This window comes from Megalobrama amblycephala, linkage group LG13 (assembly GCF_018812025.1).
Source record: "Megalobrama amblycephala isolate DHTTF-2021 linkage group LG13, ASM1881202v1, whole genome shotgun sequence".
Classification (NCBI taxonomy): domain Eukaryota; kingdom Metazoa; phylum Chordata; class Actinopteri; order Cypriniformes; family Xenocyprididae; genus Megalobrama; species Megalobrama amblycephala.
The window spans coordinates 16,331,215-16,356,705 of NC_063056.1; the positions used below are offsets into that span (position 1 = coordinate 16,331,215).

General features: G+C 38.2%; 1 protein-coding gene across 32 annotated transcripts in view; it reads left to right on the top strand.

Moving 5' to 3' along the window:
- Positions 1-24,610: 24,610 nt before the first annotated feature.
- The window catches only part of LOC125243333 (complement C4-B-like), a 154,752-nt gene continuing 153,871 nt past the window's right edge, over positions 24,611-25,491 (top strand). For 18 of the 32 annotated variants that reach the window (XM_048152906.1, XM_048152885.1, XM_048152895.1 and 15 more), the window contains exon 1: positions 24,614-24,775. In XM_048152906.1, coding sequence (XP_048008863.1) covers positions 24,699-24,775 — 77 coding nt within the window. In that variant the 5' untranslated portion in view covers positions 24,614-24,698. Of the gene's footprint in view, positions 24,776-25,491 lie in introns of all 32 variants that reach the window. The other 14 variants (XM_048152890.1, XM_048152889.1, XM_048152916.1 and 11 more) reach the window with 4 other exon arrangements.

The window sequence follows — 25,491 nt, forward strand, 5'->3', positions numbered from 1 at the left end:
CGTAAACAAAACCCAAACCAATTTGACATTCTGTATCTATGTAAGTATATGTGTAATCCCAAAAATCGATTGAACATTAGTGGCAATGGTCACCATGATCAACTTGCAGCTGATCCCCAAGGAACCACTGTTACACTTATCCTGTAATTACATGAAACAATGAGTAAAAAGCACCACTTTAAATCGCAGTTGTTACACTTGCCCTGTAACTACATGAAACTAGGGGGTAACAAGCACCACTTTAAATTACAGGCAGCAGGTGTTACACCTACGTATAACTGCTTACAATTACACTTAACCCTATTACAAAGAAAAATGTTGCAATAGTTTTAGTTTTACTTAGTTTCAGCTGCACTTTTGCTATCAAAACAACATCAGTGTAACACAGTTCTTATATACGGGAAGAAGGAGGCGGGAACCGGCGAACATTCAACAAAAGTTTAATTCAAAATAAACAAAGAACAAAACGAAAGTAACACAAACATAATAAAACATAACGTAAAGTCCAGGCCTGGTCCTCTCTCGTCCGTCACGGTCGTCACTCCTCCTTTTATGCTCCCGGAGCTCCTCCGTGAGAGACTCAAGGCCGGTGCGCCTCCCAGGTGATCCTCGTTATCACTTGCGTCACTGGCCTCGCGCCGTTCCCTCACAGCTCTCGCCCGCCCTGGTCGCTACATACCCCCATCGACCCTCGCAGGCCGGGGGGTACTCCCGAGACTGCGCTCTACTCCCCCCCGGGGCCTGTCTCGGCGGCCGCAGCACCTGGGGGTAAGGACAGATGAGACGAGAGAAAGGAGACGGAAGCAAGGGGAGCGACAGGACGAGAGAGGGGAGAGAGGAAAAAGAGAAAAAAAAATTCTGGGTCCGGTTCCCAGACACACTGCCGCTCGGTCCTCAGCCAGCCGGGAGGCTCTTCCTCGCGGTGCCATGCGGTGGCACTGGACACTCAGTGGACGGCCCGATCCTCGAACGCCTCCTGGCGGCCGGCGATGGCTCCTCCGTTGAGGGCAGCCGGCAGCGATTCCCCTGTCCCCTGCTCCTCCCCTTCATGGCGGATGGCAGCAGGCTCCGGCTCACGGCGGACGGCGGCGACTCCTCCACTCCCTCCTCGACGGCAGCCACCCCACCTCGTTCCAGGAGCACGGCATCCGGGTCTCCGTCCCACCTTTCACAAGGCTCCAGCACCACCGCCTCGGGCAGCCTCTCGCGGTCTTCACTCCCGCGCTGCCCGAACTCCGCAGCACCGCGATCCCCCTCAGCAGCGAGGGCTCTCCGACAGCATGTCCCTCCTTTCTCCCGGGTTTCGGCACCAATGTAACACAGTTCTTATATACGGGAAGAAGGCGGCGGGAACCGGCGAACATTCAACAAAAGTTTAATTCAAAATAAACAAAGAACAAAACGAAAGAACCCTCACGGACGTCTGCCGGCCACACAAACATAATAAAACATAACGTAAAGTCCAGGCCTGGTCCTCTCTCGTCTGTCACGGTCGTCGCTCCTCCTTTTATGCTCCCGGAGCTCCTCCGTGAGAGACTCAAGGCCGGTGCGCCTCCCAGGTGATGCTCGTTATCACTTGCGTCACCGGCCTCGCGCCGTTCCCTCACGGCTCTCGCCCGCCCTGGTCGCCACAATCAGTTTTACTCAAGCGGCAACTTCCCCCCTTTTCTCTGGAAGCCAATTTGGAAGTGATTTAAACTGCAATTCTTTGACTGGCCGCTAGGGACAGGCTCCAAAAGAGAGCAGAATCTCATTGAGCCCCATGTTAAAATGCCCAACTTTACAGCAGAAAAAAAACATATTTATAGCCTGGTACAAATTGTGTTTCCCTTTTGATACTACACTACGTACTGCGTTTCTGCCTTTTTAGGCAAGACGCAACAGGGAAACTCCTGTTTACACTGATTCTGGAGCCTTTTTTAATCATGAGTTTAATAAAACGATCCAATGGTGGCGTGGCAGGGCCGAAATGGGCGGGATCTCGGGCTATATAAGCTGCCGTTTCGCCTTGGCAAACTGATTAATTCTCCTTCAGCGATACAGATCACATCTCTTTGTTGATCCCGAGACTTGAAGCCGCCTTCTTCCTGCAAGCTGCTGGAATTCGCCACTGATCAGCTCGCTGATCTGCAGCAGCAAGATCAGCTTACCTCTCCTTGTCGCTCTCAAGCAGTGTGCCGCTCTCAAGCCGTACCCCTCTGCCACCGCGAACAACCTGGCCTCGTTCGGGGGATCTCACGAAGAGCTGCTGGATGACAGAATGTCCTTAGCGGCCTCAGACGCTGAGGACTGGCCGGACTCACAACTCGACGCCAGGGCTTCTATCGACTCCGAGCTCATTCACATGCTCTCTAAGTCCGTTGAAGAGCTCGGCCTGGAGTAGTCTGCGCCCGAGGAACCAGCACGCAGCTGCATCGACGAGTGGCTTTTGCCCGGACATCGCCAGGCTCCTCCCCAGCGGTCAGCTCCATTCTTCCCTGAAGTACACGAGGAGCTCACAAAGTCGTGGCGCACCCCGTACTCTGCCCTCCTTCGCTCTTCTGCCTCTCATGCTCTCACCTCGGTTGACAGCGCAGAGCAGAAGGGTTATGACAAACTGCTGCCTCTGGATGAAGCTGTGGCCGCACACCTGTGTCCGGCTGCCGCCAGTGGCTGGGAAACTAAGGTCACCCACCAATCCAAGCCATGTCGCACCACGTTGACCCTCGCTGGATGGACCTACACCTCGGCAGGCCAAGCAGCTTCCGCCCTGCACATGATGGCGGTGTTGCAGGTTTACCAGTCCAAAATTCTGCGTGACCTAGACCAGCCTGGGCAGGACCGGTCCGCCTTCAAAGAGCTGCGCTGCGCCACGCCACAGACCTGGCCCTGCGAGCCACTAAGATCACGGCCCAGGCAATTGGACATTCAATGGCCAGCCTGGTGGTGCTGGAGCGGCACTTATGGTTGAATTCGATTGTTGATGGGTTTGCTGAATGCTTCACAGCTGCACAAAATTCGTCCCAGGCAATGCAATGCTTCCTGCCAAAGCGCTCCAGCTCCTCCACTTCAAGCCGCCCAAAGCCTGCGCCAGCACAGCACTCACGTTCTGCCAGAGCTCTGTCAACGAGACGGCTCTACTCCCTAAAATGGTCAATCTTTGCTGCATGGTGTACAGCCCGGGACAAGGACCCATTTACTTGTGACATATCTTTGATATTGTCTTTCCTTCAGGACTTAATGGATAGGGGCCATCCTCCCTCAACCCTCAAAGTCTATGTCACAGCCATAGCAGCCTCCCATACTCCCGTAGCGGGACATTCGATAGGGAAAAACAACCTTGTTAATTTCCTAAAAGGGACTAGGAGACTGAACCCTTCCCGCCCTCACAGTTCCCACATGGGACCTGTCTGTGGTTCTCAGGGGCCTTAAGGGCCCTCCCTTTGAACCGCTCCAGACTGTCGACTTACGTCCTATAACGCTAACGCTAAAAACCGTCTTATTGCTAGCCTTAGCATTGGTAAAGCGGGTAGGAGATTTACAGTAGCTCTCCGTGTGCCACTACTGTCTTGAGTTCGGGCCTAACGACTCTGAAGTTGTCCTAAAACCGAGACATGGGTATGTCCCGAAAGTCCTATCCACACCCTTTAGGGCACAAATGGTCATTCTCTCTGTACTTCCTCCCAGGGCTCTGAATCGGTTCAAGGAGTGAAAACCAGAAACGAAAATTTTGACTAGAACGTAACCAGAAATGGAAACGAAATCAAATTTAATCATTCTGAACAGAAACGCTAATTTGAAATGGCCATTAACCAGTTAAAAAATGTTATTTTATCGTTCTGTTTAATATTTTGATTTGACAGTCAACCAATCACGAATACAAATAGTACAGCCTATGCAAATGTTACGCTGATGCATCCAACATGAGTGAAATACCCGTGCTCACATTCTAAAGTGTGTGAAATGCCCACGCTGATGCATTCGTGCTTAGCTGTCAGGTTAGGTAAGTTACAATTAAGTGAAAGTGAATGGTAATATGCAGCTTGTTGTGCGTTTTGAAACCAGCGAAAATGGCAGGATATGTAGAACATGAGTTCACACAACGCCACATCACGCATCTGCAGCGCTTCTGTGAACAGAGAAAACAGAATAAAACAATAGGCCTACATAACACATATAAAATAAAAGGAAATATTTAGGCCTAAAGCCTATGCTAAATATTTGACTTAAATAATTAGGTTTATTAACAAAACGAAAGTGGTTGTTGTGCACTCCAAAAATTTAAGAAAGGAAACTGACATTCTGCTTGTTTTCTTAATTTAAGTGTCTTTTGTAAATGTATGAATTATGTCTTGCTTTTACCTGTATGACCATAAATTATGCAGTATACAGTTTACTGTCTTAGAAGAAAAAAAAAATTCCTCTCAGGAATAGCTTTGGTTTTTTTTAACCATGCAACAAACATTTAAAAATATCTTGAAAAAATACTTTAATTTATAAAACGTTGTTTTTCCTTTTGTTTAATAGGTTTACATTAAGACAGAATCTTGTTATAAAGATAATTGTAGGCCTATTGGCTAAGACGACAAATACTCTCTTTGTTTTTTTAATACATAAAATGCTATACGTATATTATTTCTATTATTGGGCCATTCCACCAAATGGGTGACATTTGCTTGTTGTAACTCTTCAAAATTAAACTTTATTTTTTTTTATCTTTTTTCAACACTGAATCTAATATTACACACATTTAACTATTCAAAATGTGTATTGGTCAATCTCAGGCAACTTTATTTTATTTTTTACAAAGCAGAAGATGGATGCATGTTTTCTCAGTCCTGTTACCAAAACTCATGATGTGCCATTTAAAAAGCATGTTTAAAAGCATGTCAGTTCATTCCTTTGTATTCACCTAAATAAAGTGTTTATTTTAAAGAAATGGTTGGTTATTTGTTCAAATAATTGATATTTGTGTAAAAAAAATCACTTTATATTAAGGCAAGGTGTATTTTAATAAAAAACACAACACAATTTTTTTCATTTAAAAGAAGACAGAAGCTTCAAGTTTATAATTTTTTGAATAATTTAATATATTTAACAATTGTGTAAATTATGAATCGAACAAAACAGTGGTTTAACTTTACTTATGTTTTTTTTTTTTTAAATAGTAACAGGAATGAACACTTTTTACTAGGAATGAACACTTGGTAACAGGAATGAGTGTCCATATGTGTGTATATGTGTGTGAGAAAGAGAGTGTGTACATGGCCGTGTGTGCATGTGTGTGAATGAGATTTCTGTGTTGAAGGGATGTGCTTTGTGCTAGTAGTACTTCACAGTGAAGGAAGTGGAAAGAGAAAGAAGGAGAGAGAGGGAAAGAGAGAGGGGGGAGAGGGAGGGAAGAAAAGACAAAAAAGGGGGGAAAAGAGAGGGTTGTGGTGTGTTTCACTCCTTCCCTTGCAGCATGCCATGAATCTTCTACAAAAGATAAGAAAGACAAAGACAAAAATAATTAAATCACTTCATGGTGGACTGGCTCCCTGCAAGTATAGCATTCACACTGTAAAAATAATCCTAAAAATCTACAATTTAAGTAATTTCCACTGTAAAACTCGTAATACAGGTGAATAGTATTATATCAACTAATATTCACACTATTAAATCAACAAAACAGAGGACTCTACTCTGTTACTCTCTGTTACTCTTAACTCACTCCTGTTATTTTTCAGGACTGAAAGTAACAGGATACAGTTTTTAAGAAAAAATGATCAAATACATGACATATGGCCACATGGCGTACATGCTAATTGCACAAGGACACTGAGCAAATACTAGTGACTTACCTAAAGTTAATATTTTTAAAATAAACAAATAACATCTAAGAAATAATTTAGGTAGCAGGACATTACGTTGAGATTGTCTCTCTCATTCATAGTTACAATTTCATCAAATATACAGAAGTTAAAATGAGATTACTTACTTTTGGTCTTCTCATGGCCTGCATAAGATTCAGATGATGCAACTTCCTGTTGAAAATGTGTCTTGTGGCATGTTTCAAGTTTTTTAGAGGGGAAAATGTGTGAGGTTAACAGGACTGAGTGAAAACCTGGGGACACGACTAAAATGTGTATTTTATATAATATATTATGGATTTCTTATGAAATTTCTTTTTGTTTAGCATAGGTGGTACATAGAGTAACACAATGCAAAAATAACAAGATTTCTGAAAGAATTTAATGATTATATTTCATGATAAAGTTAAGGTTTAGATAGCAGGGACATGTGACAAATGCTATTTTTTAGTATTCTGAGTAGTTTTTAATAATGTTTTAAATTATATATTTTAAATTTGCAGTTAGATTAATGTTCAGGACACTTTTCTTAATAATAAAATATATTTTAGAGTTAATTTTCATGCGTATTTATACATTAAAATGTAATGGGGACAGAAATGGCACCCATTCTGTGTCACAGACACACCAGGCTCTGCACCCAGCCAATCACGTCTCACTCCCTCACCAGAGTACTGATCACACGCACCTGACATTTATCACCAGTCCAATCAGCAGTACTATAAAAGACACTCACAGTCACTCAGTCATTGTCTGGTCTTGTTAACGCATACTAACCTGAATGCTTACCTTACGTGTCTCCAGTGTGTCTCCAGTGTGTCTCCAGTGTGTCTCCAGTGTGTCTCCAGTGTGTCTCCAGTGTGTCTCCAGTGTGTCTCCAGTGTGTCTCCAGTGTGTCTCCAGTGTGTCTCCAGTGTGTCTCCAGTGTGTCTCCAGTGTGTCTCCAGTGTGTCTCCAGTGTGTCTCCAGTAGTGATTGCGAGATGAAGCATTGAAGCTTTTCAGCCAAGTGGTTCACAAAAGGGTTCATTTCTCGAGGCTTCATTTGCTCACAATACCACCTGGTGGTCAAAGAGTGTAAAACAAGTAGATACATTACACATGACCTGATGTGATCTGTGATACACTGTATTTTGCAGCAGTTATGGCCTAGAATAACGGTGAAGAAAAAATCAATTTCCACAAAGACTTATATATTTATTTAAATGTAATGTGTATTTTCTGGTTGTATATAATGATTGTATAACATAACTGTGTAATAAAAGTATTGGCTTCAAATGAATGGGGCTATCAAATGTGTGTAAACAAATTCTTTGGTCATAACAGGCAGGAGGGGCAATATTATTATTCTAAAACCACAAATTCTGAGGGGATCCCATGGTTTATATGTCTGTCAAAATGTCACGTCAAGATTTTAACCGCATCCAGTCGAACCAGTCAGGCAGAAGCGAGGCTTCGAACGTCATCAATGACATCATTGATCTAAAGAGATACAAGCCTCGATACGCGCTTCACTGAAAGCTTCCGGGATTTCTCGACACACGCTCCGAAGCCTCGACACAGACCGTAACATCACTAGTCTCCAGTGTGTCTCCAAGACCCTCTGTGCTCTCCAGTCCTCTGTGAGTGTCTCTGTGCAGCGTCTGCTCCAAGTCTCCTTGTCTTCGTTGAATCTGGTGTGAAGATCAAGTCAAGTAATCCTGTCTTGATATATACTCTGATATATACTCTGTCTGGAAACATCTTCTGCTCACCTGCTCACTGCTCTGGGGTGCGTTTCCCGAAAGCATCGTTGGTGAACCATGGTCGTAAGTCCCATTGAACTCTATTGGTAACGACGGAACTTGCGACCATAGTTCGCTTTGGGAAACGCACCCCTGGTTGTCTCAATAAACATCGTAAACCTGTGTCTCCGACCTCCTCTGTATGTTACATTCGGTGGAATTATTATTATTATTATTATTATTATTATTATTATTATTAAGTAGGCTACATGCAAACAAAAAAAAAGTAAAAAAAAAAAAAAAATAACGTTATTAACAGTTATTTTTTCTGATCAAACTGGTTTTGGAACGTTAATAATATAGAAGGAACGCTGAAACAGAAACATTAAAATACCGATTCTGCTCCGAGTGAAACGATTTAATTTTTTTTTTTTTTTCATTTTCAAGCCCTGCTTCCTTCTTCCCAGAATGATCAGGAGTTGAACCTATTCTGTCCAGTCAGTCACTTGCTGCCACCTTCTGGTGGTTTTAGTTTAATATTTTAAAGTTTTACTTAGTTTTTTTTTTTTTTTTTTTTTTTTACCATCATTGCATTTTTATTGAACATTTTTATATAAACATTATTTATTTTATAAAGTTATATTCATAAAGGTAAAAATATGCTCTGGAAAATCAATTTAGGGGGCAAATATTATTGTCCCTTAATAGTAAAGGTGGAGCAGAAGGATGGTAATCCCTTCAGGGGGTACTCCAAGCTAAAAAGGTTGGGAATCACTGCCTTAGGCTATATCTACATGTATGTTCTGCATAGGTACAATATTATTTCAAAAAAAGTAAAGTAAATTCAATTTACTTGCACTGTAAATTGTGGGCTGTAATCTAAAGCACTACTAAAGTTTGATATGCTTGGAATGTAGTAAAGTAAAAGCTTGTCTACTCCGATGAAAGTTAGCCTACTCTGATAGGCTATAGGCCTAGGCCTTGATAAATGTCCTTAAAATACCTTTAAGGCTATTGCCTTCTTTACAGGTCTGTAATTGTTATATTAGGATGGCTATTTTATCCTTATTGTGTGCTGTAAGCCAGGTCAGACCGACGTGATGAGATACACTTTTTTCCTTGAAAAACTCCCGCTCGCCCACTAGGGGGCGTTATTTAACCATCTCACTACATCCCCCTTTCTGAGATTTGTGCTTTACGTCATCACATCATGGGCAGTATTTATGATACATGTATTTCAAATACGTATTTCAAATACAAAATAGTATTTTGTAATTTGTATTTGATAGGGTTGATGAAAATGGCTTTGTATTTTGTATCAAAATACTTCAGTGTTTTGTATTTTTGTATTTTTAAAATACTGTAAAATACTTTGTAAGAAGTCTACATGATGACATCATAAAATTGCGGCCTCTGATTGGTGCTTGCTTAGTGGTTTGCCCAGACTTGTTGAGATCAGACCAGAAAATTGATCCAAATGGAAGAAGGTGGTCAAGAAATATGCAGGCTGACAGCTTTCCTTTTTTTTTTTTTTTTTTTTTTTTTTGCGTAAATTGCTATATTTTTTAACAGTTCATATTAAGTTTTGGTTTTCATTTAGTAGCCTAGGCTAAATAGTTTACCAATTTACATAATGTTCTTGAAAACTATTATACAGAGCAGCAGCCCCCTATATTTATGTTTAAGTCAAATGATTAATTAGTTAGAAACTAGTTGCTATGAACACAGGTGCCATCAGTTATCTTCTTATGAATATCTTCTTGTTTGTCATTGAGTCAGTGTTGCTGATGCAAAGTACGCCCTTCATTACCAAACATCAAGTAACTAAATTAGGATACAATTATGAGTCATTCGCAAACTGTTAAACTGTTGGTTACTTTAAAACTAAAAACCCCCCCCCAAAAAAACAGGGATATGTTAATATTTGATCTGTTAAAGCCACAAAGTGTAAATTTTCGCTGCTAGAGGTCGCTTATTCAAAACAAAGGTATAGCTCGATGACACCTTGATTTCACAGAATCATAGGAGGTGTTGTCTTCACGTCTACAGCCGGTGGAAAAGAATCAAGATGGGACTCGAGCAGAAATCATGTTCATGGATGCGATTATTAACTTTACTGTGGTATGAAGCAGAGCATGGCCGAGTGCTGTGAGAGCTGAATGAGGCCGCTGGAGTGATTAATAATGAGAGACGAGTGCGACACACACCTCAAGAGCAGCGGGACTTTTATTATGCCACAGTCACTGCTTCCGCTTCTTTCCGCTTATCGTATTATATAGATTTGTGTGTTGAAAGTTATTATAGTGCTACTCTGTGTGTTTGCTCAGCAGCTGCTATGAGACATTTGTTGCACACTGCAGTAAGCTAGATCGATATTAGTCATGGAAAAACATGGTACTCACGGTAAATCAAGAAAACAAGATTCAAACAAAAAGACTTAAGCCGCGGTCACACTAGACTTTGAACGTGCAAAATTTTTTCGGATGCTGTAACGGTCGTGATATGACGTCACGGTCTACAGTGTCTTTTTTATAAACATGAATTCAACACATAACTTAAAGTAATACATTCAAAATGTAAAAATATAGAACCTACTCGACTTTACTGCAAAAATTAAAAATCTTTTAATTCAGCCAAGAGGTCATGCCGTGACAAATTGATCTTCTACTGGTCGCAAGTCTTCACGTGAAGCGAATTCGCAGGTCAGAGTTCACCAAACTTGAACTTTGGAACGCAGCGAAATTTGACGCACAAGCTTGTGTTTCTGGAAATCGTGGGTAATGATGTCATTGATAGGCGATGCATGGACAAGGTCTGTGTCCTGGTTAAAATGGCTTATTTCTCTGGATTTAGACAATTTTGGAATTTTTTGGGGATAGTGTAAGTACAAAAGTCAACAAAATATATAACATTGTTCTAGTGTTTTTTGGGTATTTTAATCTAAAAATCCTACATATTTGTGCTTTTAACTGGTTGCATATGTCAGATTTATTGCATGACTCTGGCAGAGAAAAGCCGTTGCTATCAAACATTGTGTACTTAATCAAGTCAGTGTAATGGTGAAGGGATCGATCAAATAGGCCAATTGGTAGAAGGTTTGCAAAGAAATGTCATGCTCCCTTGTAAAAGTATTTTGTAGTATTTTTAAAATACAAAAATACAGTAGTTTATTTTGATACATTTTGTGGCTGTTGTATTTTTATTTTGATACACTTAACATTAAGGTATTTGGTATTTTATTTTAAAATACATTTTGATGTATTTTTGCCCAACCCTGTATATATATATATATTCCTTCTCTTTTTTCTCAAAGAACTATAAACCTTTTTCTTTCTTTTTTTATAATACCTAAGAAGGGTGGGGTAGACTGCCTATTCCTTCTACTGAGTGTGGGGGTTTATTCTGCCCTGTAGCAAATCACTCAGTTCTCCCAATAGTACCTGCTAACTATGTACAAAGTTCCTCAGGTACTTTGGGGGTCTCCTGTCTCTGGAAGGATATCTTTTCACAGGAGTACTGAGAAGCACTGGAGAATTATTCGAATCCACAGCGTCTGGCACAACACTAGAATATTTGTTTACAGTACAGGTGTTCTACTAGGACTCAATGTTTCTACTAGCAGTGCTGTTACAAAGACAGTGCAAAGACATCTAGCTTGTGTAAAGTGTAGCTTAATTGTTTTGGACTCTTGTTCTCATTTGACTTGACATTTGATATTCAACAGTGCTTTGATCTGCCTGCATTGACACTATTCTTTAAGAGCTGCCGTGCAGCCAAAATTATATACCAGTCATCAATGTAAAGCTGCTTTGACACAATCTGCATTGTAAAAAGCACTATAAATAAAGGTGACTTGACTTGACTTGACTTGGTCCACTTTAGGAACATGTCCGCTCACCAAGGTGGTCTCTGGATCTACACAGATCTCGCTACATGAAATCATCTGAAAACTGTAGGGAAAAGGACAAAAATAAGATTTAGATCAAAGTGTTTCTTTAATGGAGTGTCTCATTCAGATTGACATTGCAATATTAAAATAAAATAATAATATCTAAGATGACACTCACACAATGGCTCGTCTGGGACAGTCACTTCTGGTCCAGGAGTAAGACTTCCCCTGATTCACAGGAATCTTTACATTAATGAACTCCATGCAGCACTTTGAATGTGCTGCATCAACTGCAATGGGAGCTGAAATATGAATACAAAAAGGCCCATCTATACCATGCCCATGCAAAAAATTAGACAAAAGTTCTTAATTAGATCCTGAATATCACCGACTGCAACAAATGAAACTGAACCTTCCACAAAAAAATCTGAAAACAATTAATTTTATCTTAATTAAAATCAAAGAGTCCTCACCGCTTGAAGTAATTTGCACAGAGCACCAGGACCAGCAGAAACATCAGGCTTCTCAAGATGTTTCTTCACAATGAAAGAAAGAATCTGTAGAGCTTGAAGATCTCAGAGCTGATGTGTCCAGAATAACGTCTGAGCTCCTTCTTATATACGTAGAGGAATTCCTCATAAAGACAATGTAAATTCATTTCTGAGTATCATTATTGTAGTATGCGAGTTGTTTTTAGCTCTTCCTTTTCCTCATCCTTTTTCTGCTTTGTTGCTCTTGTATGAAAGTGGAAGGTACTTTCTTTCAGATTCACTGAAAACGTGCTTCAGAAAAACAACACATGGCTTCCTCTTTTTAGGTCTATCGTGCTCAGCATTAAAGGGGTCATGACATAAGAAATTAAATTTGCCTTGATTTTGCCTTGATCTTTTGACATATAAGAGATCTTTGTATCATTAAAACATCCTGCAAGATTCATAGTTTAAACCATCCTCCTCATTATAAACAAAGCATTTCTTTAATCAAGCTCCATGCGTTTGCATATTCCTGCCTCCAGAGCAAGACAGTGATGAATAGTTATCATCAGGGCTATTCAACTAGTTTGTCATGCGGGCCAGTTTATGAAAAGCATCCCAAATGAGGTGCTGGAGGGATATGGCTTGCAATATGAGTGATGACACAACAGCAATATAGGAGCCCATATGTTGTATTTTTGCACCATAAGACAACCAAGTAGACTTTTTCCCTATATTTCAACATGCTCATGTTGAAATTGTACAATAGGCTTTTTTTCTTTCTTTTTTTTCATACATAAATGTTGTATTCTGAAACTGCATAACAACAAAATCAGTCCAAGATGCCCAAGTAGGCTTTTCTACTTTCAAACATGTTCATATGTTGCATTTTGAAACTGCATAACAACATCAGTGCATTGTAAGACAACCGAGTAGGCTTTTTTTCTACATTCAAATGGATAAATTAGAGAGCCATATCACACTCATTTAGAATTGAACTCATTTAACTTAGACTTAAGTACACGTTATGAACAAAAAGTTCATAATATGGAACATAACATTTTATGGTATTTTTTGTCAAAGTAAATTATTTCAGTAGCCCTATTTAACACTAGAACCGCCAGAGGTTGCTGTATACTTAAAATTGCCATGCAGGTAAATTTTACCCGCGCACATTACACCTGTATTTATATGGCTAAAGAACGTATTATTTCACTGTATTATGTCACTGTCTTTACAAAGAAGAGTCATTAAATCTAACGATTGCTTAGCTGGGTTCACGTCAAGCCGTGCAAATTATTCTTATTGGTATACTTTGTTGTCAAATTGTTAATGTTTACAACACCAGCAACAAGGATGCTAAAGACCACAGCCTCTAGCGTCAGTTGCTAGTGTGCCTAATGAGTTCAGGGGAGTGAGGTTTACTCACACAGCTCTTACTAGGCCTCCATTACACTCGCTTCCCTTAACCTCAGTCCCATCCAGGTCATGGCACCATTGTAACCCCTCAGGTTCTACTCACACTGCTCCGAGTGGGATTCAAACCGGCATTTCCAGCAAGGGAGGTGGTGCACATTAACAAGGACGCTAAAGACAGCAGCCTCTAGCGTCAGTCACTAGTGCGCGTCTTGAGGTCATGGGAGTGAGGTTTCCTCACACAGCTCTTACTAGCTGGCCTCCACAACATGTAATCACAATTGACAATGGAAAAACTAAAGTTGTGTTGATATTTGGAACAACACTCTTGCTTATGTTATATTGCTTAAAAGATATAATAGGCCTAAATTTTTTTAGTATAAACCAAGTGTGTCCAATCCTGCTGAAGGCCACTGTCCTGCAGAGTTTGGCTCCAAATTGCCTCAACATGCCTGTCTGGAAGTGTCTAGTGTGCCTAGACCTTGATTAGCTAGGTCAAGTGTCTTTAATTGGGGTTGGAGCTGATCTCTGCAGGACAGTGGCCCACAAGCAGAATTGGACACCCCTGGTATAAACAAAAATGTTTCTTTGGCAGACAGATTTTCTAAAAGTTCATTAAATAATGCATAAATGGCTGTCAGGAGCTATGGAGTCTACTGGGGGCACCGCTGGGTTTGGAGGCCAGAGAAAGAAAAAATGCTGTTAAAAATGGCCAAATTCTGACAGTAACTTACTGTTTTCCATTAAAACAATAATATAATGCAGACAATGCATTCTGGTCTATAGTTGTAATTTCCTGAAGTATCCTATACAGCAATAGTTTGGGTAAACCCAGCCTGATCTGCCGGTGATTTGATTTCGCTCGGCAACTCAGTCTGGAAACCCGTGCATTCATTTCTGCTGCGCTGTTACACTTTTGCGGGAACCAATCACAGACTGGCTTATCCACCTTGCTCGCTATTGGCGGGTATAACACGATGACGATAGAGAAGCGACGGCAAGCAGCTTTCAAACTCTATCTGATCTACCCGTCTCTCGCACGACCGTCACTCCAAAATAACAATGCACAATCACAGTGATGCCAATTGTGTTAAGCATTTACCTTATCTGAGAGAAATGTAGCAGAGCGTTGATCCGACAGTCACATGACGATTCTCTGCTGTTATTTTGGTGGTTTGCTTCACGATGTGAGTACAGGACTCTTTTACTTCAAAGCCCCTTGATGGTAGACAATATTTTTATTATTTGCTCTATATGTTTCGTCTCCCTGCTTCTTGAATCTCGCGCCACCTGAGCTGACTGGAATTCTTTTTGGTTGTCATGACAATGACGTAGTTTAGGGCGGCTATATATTTCGCGTTCATTTACACTGAACCAGAACAGTATCAGAGTCGCCTTTTAACCTCTCGACGATGCTGAATGACTTCTTTAGTTAGCAAACAAATTGCTCGAGTGGGTGTAAATACTGATCACTTTCATGTTTTTTTGCACAACCTGCAAAAATCACTCGATGCCATTGCTGCTTCTGCAAACCGCGGATCAATGCTACAAACCAATACAAACTAAACCTGCGTCTCAATCAGCTCCCTAGTCCCATAGGTCGTGAATCAGTATATCATGAAAGTGAATATGGCTGATTCCCTGATCAGTGCTCTGACTACTGAACTAGGGAGCTGATTGAGACACACGGTAAACCTGTCTGGAGTTTTCGCATCGCTCTGCAAAGTACGTCATCCGGATCGTTGATCTGATTGGTTGAAGGACTATCCAATTGCGTGACTAATGCTCGTTGATCACGTCTCTTGTGCAGTAGGAAATACATATCAAACTCCCCAGACCAATGTTCAATTTTAAATTGAGCTTGGTCTGGTGATAACCAGACTAATACAGCAATATACTGTGAATTAACAGCGCTCAGAGTCCACACTCAGAGACTGTGTAATATAGTCCTTTTGACAGTGAATGAAAACAAGTGAGTGAATTCAGACACTGAGGGCACTGTATCATTAGTGATGAGCTTGCTGTTAAGAAGCAGACTCACTGAAAGGAAGAACAAGAACAACAAGAAGAGCAAGATCTCACCAGAGGGTAAACAGAGGGTATTTAAATATAAGGTCCCACTTTATATTAAGTGGCCTTAACGACTATGTACTTACATCAACAAATAAGTACAATGTATTTATTGGGTTCATATTGAATTGCAAAACACTGCTATTGAGGTGGGATATGGGTAAGGTTAGGGAAAGCTTTGGTGGTATGGGTAGGTAGGGGTAAGGTGTAAGGGATGGGTCAACAGTGTAATTATAAAAGCAATTCCAGGAATTAATTACAGATGTAATTACATGCAGGTGTTTTTAAAATATAAGTACAATGTAAAAACATGTATGTACAGAATAAGTGCATTGTATCAAATGATTAGTTTAGAAAAATAAAAATGGCATCAGTTGGTGGTCAGTTTGTGTATTTGTATGCTTTTTATCAACTTTTTCCACTTTTGATTTAATTTCTAGCAAGAAATTAGAATTATAGTAATTAAATATTTGCGTAGTTATCTTTAGGCATTTGTAGCACATCTACACATTCCTCCGGAAGTTCAATGTCTTTTAAACCTCAGAGTGAAAAGCGGGCATTTTTGGACATGTATGGATATTTTTATAGAAATCCTATTACTCTTAGACAATAATGCAGGTTCTCATGGAGGACATATGGGAATGTAAATCAGCAGCCAAATGGACCATCCCAAAATTCCATTTGCATATTGCCATTGTCCCCTTAGTTGCTCTTCTGGCTGATTCCCCTTGACCCCCAAGAACAAACCCCACAAACAAGTCAACCTGACCTTAGCATGGCTGACCTCACCTTCACTCCTCCCCAAAAGAAAGCAGCCCGGACAAGGATTTGTACCACAGACCACAGTCCTCTTAGCCTAGAACTGCACAATCAATCCTGCCATGGCATATTAATTCCCTTAATACATTTCAATTTGAAATAACAAAAGTACTTAAATGTTGTTTTTATTTTCAACTACTGTTTTCAAGTACTTGCATGTTTTAATCCCAAAAAATCTAAATTAGTTTTTGGTAATGGAAATCTCTTCCTTCCTCCTATCTATTGTTTTGTTTTTGATAGATAGATAGATAGATAGATAGATAGATAGATAGATAGATAGATAGATAGATAGATAGATAGATAGATAGATAATACCAATAAGAGTTCGAAACAGATGTCACAAAATCACTCTTGTTAATAGGCATGGACCGTTACACATTAGCGGGTTTTCAGCAGATCTGGGCATGTCAGCTAAAGACCAGTCCATGGTCTTTTCTCACAAACCCTCATCAATATCCTTTATTATTACGCAGTTCAATGTTAATGTCTTGTTGAAGCCCCTGTGTCAGCAGCTGCTGTCCCACCGCCCCCTGCTCCGTTCTCAGCCTCCTCTCCTCTTGTGTGTTGTCCAGCTGCTAGTGATCCCTGACCTCCTGACCCTCACTCCTGACCTCAACGAGTCTTTCCCACGCCACACCCTTTTGTGTGAAGTTTGCTATGGCAACACAGTGGTCAGTGGTAATATATGCACTATACTAAAGAGACATTTCATAAAGGAAATGATTTGACTAAGCACATGAAGAAGAATCACTAAGCCCAAAGAGTCAACACACTAGAGACGATTGGAAATGATTTTAATATATCAACAAAAAAGTGAAGTAAATAACACTTAATCTAGATTTTGTAATGTAATGTACATCCCAGCAGTATTTGATAAGACGTTACTATGGTGTTTTGGGTGGTTAGGGCATCGCTAGGTGGTTGTTTATGGTACAATAGCACCCATACACAAGTATATCTCTGACATTTTGGCTCCTACATATGGATTGAGTTCCTTTTTCAGTGCAAGTCTTTGTGTTTTTCTGCTCATTTTGTCATATGCCAGGCTCAAATTGTATTCCTAAAATCTCAGAAAAGTAAAATTACACGTTTTACAGCTTACATCAATCAAAACACATAGTGCACCAAAGTTTAATACATAGAATTAAGTCTGCTTACTTGTAAGCATCAGTAAAAGTGAAACCTGGGTCAGTGACATGCATGATTGAAAAATCATGTCTAATTCATCTAAACATTTACCAAATTATCAGAAATGCTTTTGTATTCATGTTCATTTATTGACCCAAAAAATGTTATATATATATTTGTTTATATTACAACCCAAATTCTGTAAATGTTGGGATGTGTTTTAAATTTGAATAAAATGAAAACTAAAAGACTTTCAAATCACATGAGCCAATTTTTATTCACAATAGAACATAGATAACATAACAAATATTTTACACTTTTATCCACTAAATGAGCTCATTTCAAATTTGATAACTGCTAGAAGAAGTTGGCACAGGAGCAACAAATGTTGGAAAAAGCAAGACATTTTGAAAAGATTCAGCTAGGAGAACATCTTGCAACTAATTAAGTTAAATGATATCACGTCTGTAACATGATTAACTATAAAAGGGATGTCTTAGAGAGGCAGAGTCTCTCAGAAGTAAAGATGGGCAGAGCTGTGAAAGAGTGTGTAAAATACTTTAAAGTACTTTAAAAACAATATTCCTCAACATCAAACTGCAAAGGCTTTGCAAATCTCATCATCTACAGTGCATAACATCATCAAAATATTCTGATTAACTGGAGAAATCTCTTTGTGTAAGGGACAAGACCAAAGACCTTTGTTTGCTGCCCATGGTCTTCGGGCCCTCAGACGACACTGCATCACTCATCGGCATGATTGTGTCAATGACACTACTAAATGTGCCCAGGAATACTTCCAGAAACCACTGTCGGTAAACACAATCCGCCGTGCCATCTGCAGATGTCAACTAAAGCTCTATCATGCAAAAAGGAAGCCATATGTGAACATCGTCCAGAAGTGCTGTCGTGTCCTGTGGGCCAAGGCTCATTTAAAATGGACTGTTTCAAAGTGGAAAAGTGTTCTATGGTTAGATGAGTCCAAATTTGACATTCTTGTTGGAAATCACAGATGCTGTGTCCTTCAGGCTAAAGAGAAGGGAGACCTTCCAGCGTGTTATCAGCATTCAGTTCAAAAGCCAGCATCTCTGATGGAATGGGGGTGCATAAGTGCATACGGTATGGGCAGCTTGCATGTTTTGGAAGGCACTATGAATGCTGAAAGGTACATAAAGGTTTTAGAGCAACATATTCTCCCCTGCAGATGATGTCTGTTTCAGGGAAGGCCTTATGTATTTCAGCAGGACAATGCAAAACTCATAACTTCAATGCCCAGACATCTTCACACTGTTTTGAAAAGAAGAGGAGATGCTATACCATGGTAAACATTCCCCTGTCTCAACTATTTTGAGACCTATAGCAGGCATCAAATTTGAAATGAGCTCATTTTATGCATACAATTGTAAAATTTCTCAGTTTAAACATTTGTTATGTTATCTATGTTCTATTGTAAATAAAATATTGGCTCATGTGATTTGTAAGTCTTTTAGTTTTCATTTTATTCAAATTTAAAAAATGTCCCAACATTTCCGGAACTCGGGTTGCATTATATATTATTAATAATATAATTTATGATAGTAATATAATGTTAATATTATTTATATTTATTTATTATAATTGTATTTATTTAATATATACAAACTCGATTCCAAAAAAGTTGGGACACTGTACAAATTGTGAATAAAAAAGGAATGCAATAATTTACAAATCTCATAAACTTACATTTTATTCACAATAGAATATAGATAACATATCAAATGTGAGACATTTTGAAATGTCATGCCAAATATTGGCATTTCATGAGAGCTACACATTCCAAAAAATTTAGGATAGGTAGCAATAAGTGGCCGGAAAAGTTAAATGTACATATAAGGAACAGCTGGAGAACCAATTTGCAACTTATTAGGTCAATTGGCAACATGATTGGGTATAAAAAGAGCCTCTCAGAGTAGCAGTGTCTCTCAGAAGTCAAGATGGGCAGAGGATCACCAATTCCCCCAATGCTGCGGCGAAAAATAGTGGAGCAATATCAGAAAGGAGTTTCTCAGAGAAAAATTGCAAAGAGTTTGAAGTTATCATCATCTACAGTGCATAATATCATCCAAAGATTCAGAGAATCTGGAACAATCTCTATGCGTAAGAGTCAAGGCCGGAAAACCATACTGGATCCCGTGATCTTTGGGCCCTTAGACAGCACTGCATCACATACAGGAATGCCACTGTAATGGAAATCACAACATGAGCTCAGGAATAAAAAAAAGAAGCCATATCTAAACATGATCCAGAAGTGCAGGCATTTTCTCTGGGCCAAGGCTCATTTAAAATGGACTGTGGCAAAGTGGAAAACTGTTCTGTGCTCAGACGAATCAAAATTTAAAGTTCTTTTTGGAAAACTGGGATGCCATATCATCCGGACTAAAGAGGACAAGGACAACTCAAGTTGTTATCATGGAAGTTACCAGCGCTCAGTTCAGAAGCCTGCATCTCTGATGGTATGGGGTTGCATGAGTGCGTGTGGCATGGGCAGCTTACACATCTGGAAAGGCACCATCAATGCTGAAAGGTATATCCAAGTTCTAGAACAATTATGCTCCCATCCAGACGTCGTCTCTTTCAGGGAAGACCTTGCATTTTCCAGCGTGACAATGCCAGACCACATACTGCATCAATTACAACATCATGGCTGCGTAAAAGAAGGATCCGGGTGCTGAAATGGCCAGCCTGCAGTCTAGATCTTTCACCCATAGAAAACATTTGGCACATCATAAAGAGGAAGATGTGACAAAGAAGACCTAAGACAGTTGAGCAACTAGAAGCCTGTATTAGACAAGAATGGTACAACATTCCTGTTCCTAAACTTGAGCAACTTGTCTCCTCAGTCCCCAGACATTTATAAAGAGACTGCAGACTGTTATAAAAAGAGGGGATGCCACACAGTAAACATGGCCTTGTCCCAACTTTTTTGAGATGTGTTGATGCCATGAAATTTAAAATCAACTTATTTTTCCCTTAAAATTATACATTTTCTCAGTTTAAACATTTGATATGTCATCTATGTTGTATTATGAATAAAATATTGAAATTTGAAACTTCCACATCATTGCATTCTGTTTTTATTCACAATTTGTACAGTGTCCCAACTTTTTGGAATCGGGTTTGTATATTAAATATAGCATGCATTTTTTCTAATATTTAAATCAATTAGTAAAGTACATTTTAATGTATTTCTGAATAATTAATATGTAGTACAAAGTACTAGCATCACCATTAATTGAATATATAAGAAGCATATTTCTCTACTCTTTTTTTTTTTTTTTTTTTGCTTGTTTGTTCTAAACAGCAGTGCTTCTTTTTTTTTAATTTCTGATTTTCATGTTTGATTCTTGAAACCAGAGGTGTTCTCTTTGTTAATCTGTAATATGCCAAAGGCCAACTTTAAAACAAATTGTAATTAAATGACAGTGAAATGACAACTTTAAGATAAAGTCTTAGAAAAAGTCCAGTTTGCTCAGCATATTGTAAATCCATATTTTATCAGACTCAAGGGCTTGAGACACTCTCTCCATCAGATTGACTATCTGCAACATAGTCACACAAGCCAACATAGTTATTCTTGCATCCATCCACCTGTCATCAATACTTCTCCCTCTCTCTAAACCCTTCAACCCCCCAATCCTATGTCACTTTCTCCATGTATTGTAGTACAAGAGATGTTCTCTTTTCAGGCCTGGTTTCTTAGGCAACCTCATTGCTGCATGTAATGAGATGGATAGAAGCAAAGTGAGAGAAAGATGTGGACACACACAGATACCGACAGAGACAGAACAGGACGCTGACCAAGACAGTCACTGATCACAAAACTCCTGTATGGATTTATCAACAATATTTGAAGTTCATGAGTGACAAAACTGGAGAACTAAAGGTAAGTTGGAAAATAATCGCAGTGCCATGGGATTTTCAGTAAATTAAACATTATAGTCATTTAACTGGATGTATTTTTTTTTTTTTTTTTTTTTTTTGATTGGTTTGGCATCACTGAGAAGAAAAAGTGTCAGAATCAGGATTACAATTTGATGGAGAGATTATTTTTTTAATTTTTTTATTTTTTTTTTACAATTTTTAGAGATCATATAGTTTTTAATATAATATAATATAATATAATATAATATAATATAATATAATATAATATAATATAATATAATATAATATAAAGCTTCTCTGGTAATATAAGTGAAGCTTCTGAAGATCTCCGAAATCTATGCAGCTGTAGTGTTTTTTTTTGTTTTGTTTTTGTTTTTGTTTTGTTTTTATATATATATAAGTTCATGATTTATATATATGATTTACTCTATTTCAGAAGACATTTGGTGTCATCCTGTTGTCTGTGTATCAGCTGGATTGAGTTGGATTTATGTGGCCCTTCTCCAGTGTCTCCTGTACTTTACAACCTGGCAGTCAGAGACTGATTGTCCAAACGCAATTCTTGCATCTTCCTGATCATTGTGCAGGAGTTGTGAATGGACATCATGCCTCTGGCTAGCTGCCCTCATCAATCTGGGATACATGTCCTAAGAGGGGGAAAAAAAAGACAAGTTGAAGGAATGGTATCACTGTAACATCCTATGTGTGAAAGAGCAAATCCTAAAAGATCCATATGGGATTAAATAAGATCCTTCTGGAAAAACTCAAATCCCTATTTTAGATTTAGACACATTTTATTTTTATTTATTTATAACTAAAAATAGAAAGTGTATGAAAGATCTGTTAACAGTGAGAAACAGTGAAGTTAATTATTTTGGGGTGATCTTCTCTAGAAAGGGATAAGGACAGTTTGTGAAGAAGTATTAAAAGAGGAAAGTATTATTTAAAAATGTAAAAGACCCAGTCTAAGCACAACAGGCCCACTGGTTTATATCTTTGTGGGGACTCTCTATGGTTTTTATACTTTACAAGCTGTATATTCTATCATCTTACAATAACCCTACCCCTAAGCATTACAGAAAAATTTCTGCATTTTTACATAAAAAAAAAATAAAAATAAAATAAAATAAATTCTGAATGATTCTGAATGATTTTTAAGCTTGTTTTCTCATTGGGACCTCAATTTAGGTTCACGGTGACACGAGTCCCCATGAGTCTGTGTGTATTCAGGTTGAAGTCCCCACCGGGATGGAAAAATAAGCACAGAGAGAGAGAGAGAAAGAGAGAAAGAGAGAGAGAGAGGATAAGTGTGAGTTTTTTTCAAGATTTTTTTGTTTTATCTTTTTTATGTTTTGTTTCATGCTCACCACTGTATTTATAAGATCAAAATACAGTAAAAACTAATATTGTGAAACATTATTACAATTTAAAATATATTTGATGAATTAAAAAAGTTCAAAAGAACAGCATTGATTTGAATCATCAGAAATCTTTACTTTAACTTTTGATCCATTTAATGCATCTTTGCAGAGTAAAAATATCAATTTATTAAAAATTTTATATTAATATTACCAACCCCAAACTTTTGGACAGTTGTTGAGGAAATTAAGGAAAGGCACTCTCTTCTATATCATGTCCTCTGTAATAATATTGAAAAATGTTAGATGATATAAGAAAAAATGTAATATGAACAAGCAATTTTTTTTGTACGCTGCTGTATGAATTAGCAATGACTGTATTAATAGCCATTTAATCAACATGATTGTTTTTCAAACTTTTGTGCAAGAATGATGATCATGTTTTCCAGCTAAATTTAATCCAAAGAGCAACTTGTGCTTCAAAGAAAACTAGAACATTTGACCTTTTGTTCAAATTAGTTGCAGATGTAATGTTATGCTCAGTCCATTTTTATAATAATAATAATAATAATAATAATAAATCATCATTTTATGACATTTGTATTTTTTTTTTAATTAATCAAATCCTAACCCATTCTCTGGAAATAAACTGGAATGAATTTCTTTGAAATCACAATTTTCATAGAATGACAAAATCCAATGAAATACCATAGATAATATGGACTTTGTACTACATTTTCAAAATTACCACTAATCCAAATAAAATTGAGCCAAAGCACATAAAATCATTGATTGTTTTTCAAACCACATGACTTTGGACAAGGAACATTAACCTTTCTATAATGTTTGGTGTCAAATTGACCCCAAAGCAAATATGTTATCTCTGAAAAATACCCCACAATCAATGATATCTGAGGTCATTTTGACACCAACCTTTTTTTTTTTTTTTTTTTTTTTTTTTTTTGTGGAAAAAGATAAAACTTTATATGCAGAATATTTTTTTTCTGTTCCATTTTACATTTCCTGATGAATCTCTCTCACGATATTGCCAATTTAAGTAAAAAGGCCTTCATTATTGGCCAAATTGAGCCTTTCTTGATTTTACTATTATGAAGGCCAAGTTTCATATAGCTTAATTTATCTACTATTTCATATAATAATGTGTTTACAAACACAGGACACATAATTGTATAACTTTTACAACCAAGTCTTTTATTGGGAATTTCCATAGATATAGTGATTTTTTTTTTACTGTACAAATTGTATATTCTATCCCCTAACCCAAACCCTACCCCTAAACACAGCCCTCACAAAGAACTTTCTGCATTTTTACATTTTCAAAAAAACATAATTTGGTATGATTTCCCTAATGAGGACCACATACATTTCTATATGCAAAGAATGTCAGTAAATGTCCCCCAGTGGATAGTAAAATCTGATTTTTTCCCCCCTTGTGTGGACATTTGACTGTCATTCTCTGTCTAAAGAAAAACCACAAGGTACATTGTGAGTAAGGTGTTAGGATAGTGTTTGGATGATGTGATTACAAATCTCAGAAACTGAGGATAATGTTTTCAATGATCCTGACAATGAAGGATCATTCTTTGATTAGAGTGTCTCCTGAGAGCATTAAATAAAATGTTGTAAATATCCAGCAGTTTGTAAGTGTAATATATGATTTTTCTAAGTAAATTAAGCAATTAAATGTACAAATAACATTTAAAAAAAATGTTTTGTTTTGTCCTAATGTTTTATTTAAAATATTGGGTATAAGGTGTATGTAAATAAAAACAAATCATACAATTATTACAAATATTTTCAATTTGAGTAATTTATCATATATTAAAACATTTGGGGTCAATTTGTCCCCGCAAATTAAACAACATTGCTGAAATTTGCACATAAGAGGAGGGTGTGTTTATCCACTGACAGCACAGAACCTGGTTGTGCAATCACAGAAACGGATAACCCCTGTTAATCCCCATAATAACATTCACTCAGTTGCTCTTGTAAGACATTTGCATAGTAGAGCTGATAGACCAAAATCTGCTTGGTATCCTCACACTCACCATGGAGGTGTACATGCGACCTCTGCTCTATCTGCTTTTGTGCATGAGTTGTGCTGTTGTGGGACATAACAATAAAAGGTAAGTATTACAGTATACAATTCTTTGTTTATTATTATTATTATTATTATAGTAGTAGTAGAAGTAGTAGTATCCCTTTCTAGCTGATGACAGGCTGTGTGGCTTAAGAATAAGTATATTATATATGTAACCGAGTGACACACAGATAGCAAAATTTGTCTGGCCCACTTCTGGTCCACATCTTTGCTTCAATTCTGGGCAGCCCAAACTCTGAAAACCCGACAAAGCAATTTTCTCTGACCCAGATGTGGCCCACAGTCATTTCAGTGTTGTTTGATGTTCAATGAGTTCAATTCAGCTATAAATCAGTTCTGCAGAAAATAGTAATGTCATATAACGTTAGTAGCAGTACAACATCTAATGCTATGAAGAAATATACTTAAAGCGGCCTGTATCATCATTACCTGATATTTCACCTGTTACATTACTATTACATATGCAACTTTTTGATTACAGTTTATTAGTGAAATTTGCAGTTGGTAAATTTTCAAAACTCTTATATCACAACAGATCATCAAAAGAGCACTTTTTTTCAAAAATTTCAGCATATTTTTTAATTGTGTTAGTACAATACACAAAATCACAAAGTATCCTTTTCACTACACAAAATAAGTGTTTTGTCTATATAAATGTTTCATTAACAGTAACTGCCTTTCATATTATCAAACTTTTGATTTGCATCTCTTTCCGTTCAGTTTAATACATTTGTCTGTTAT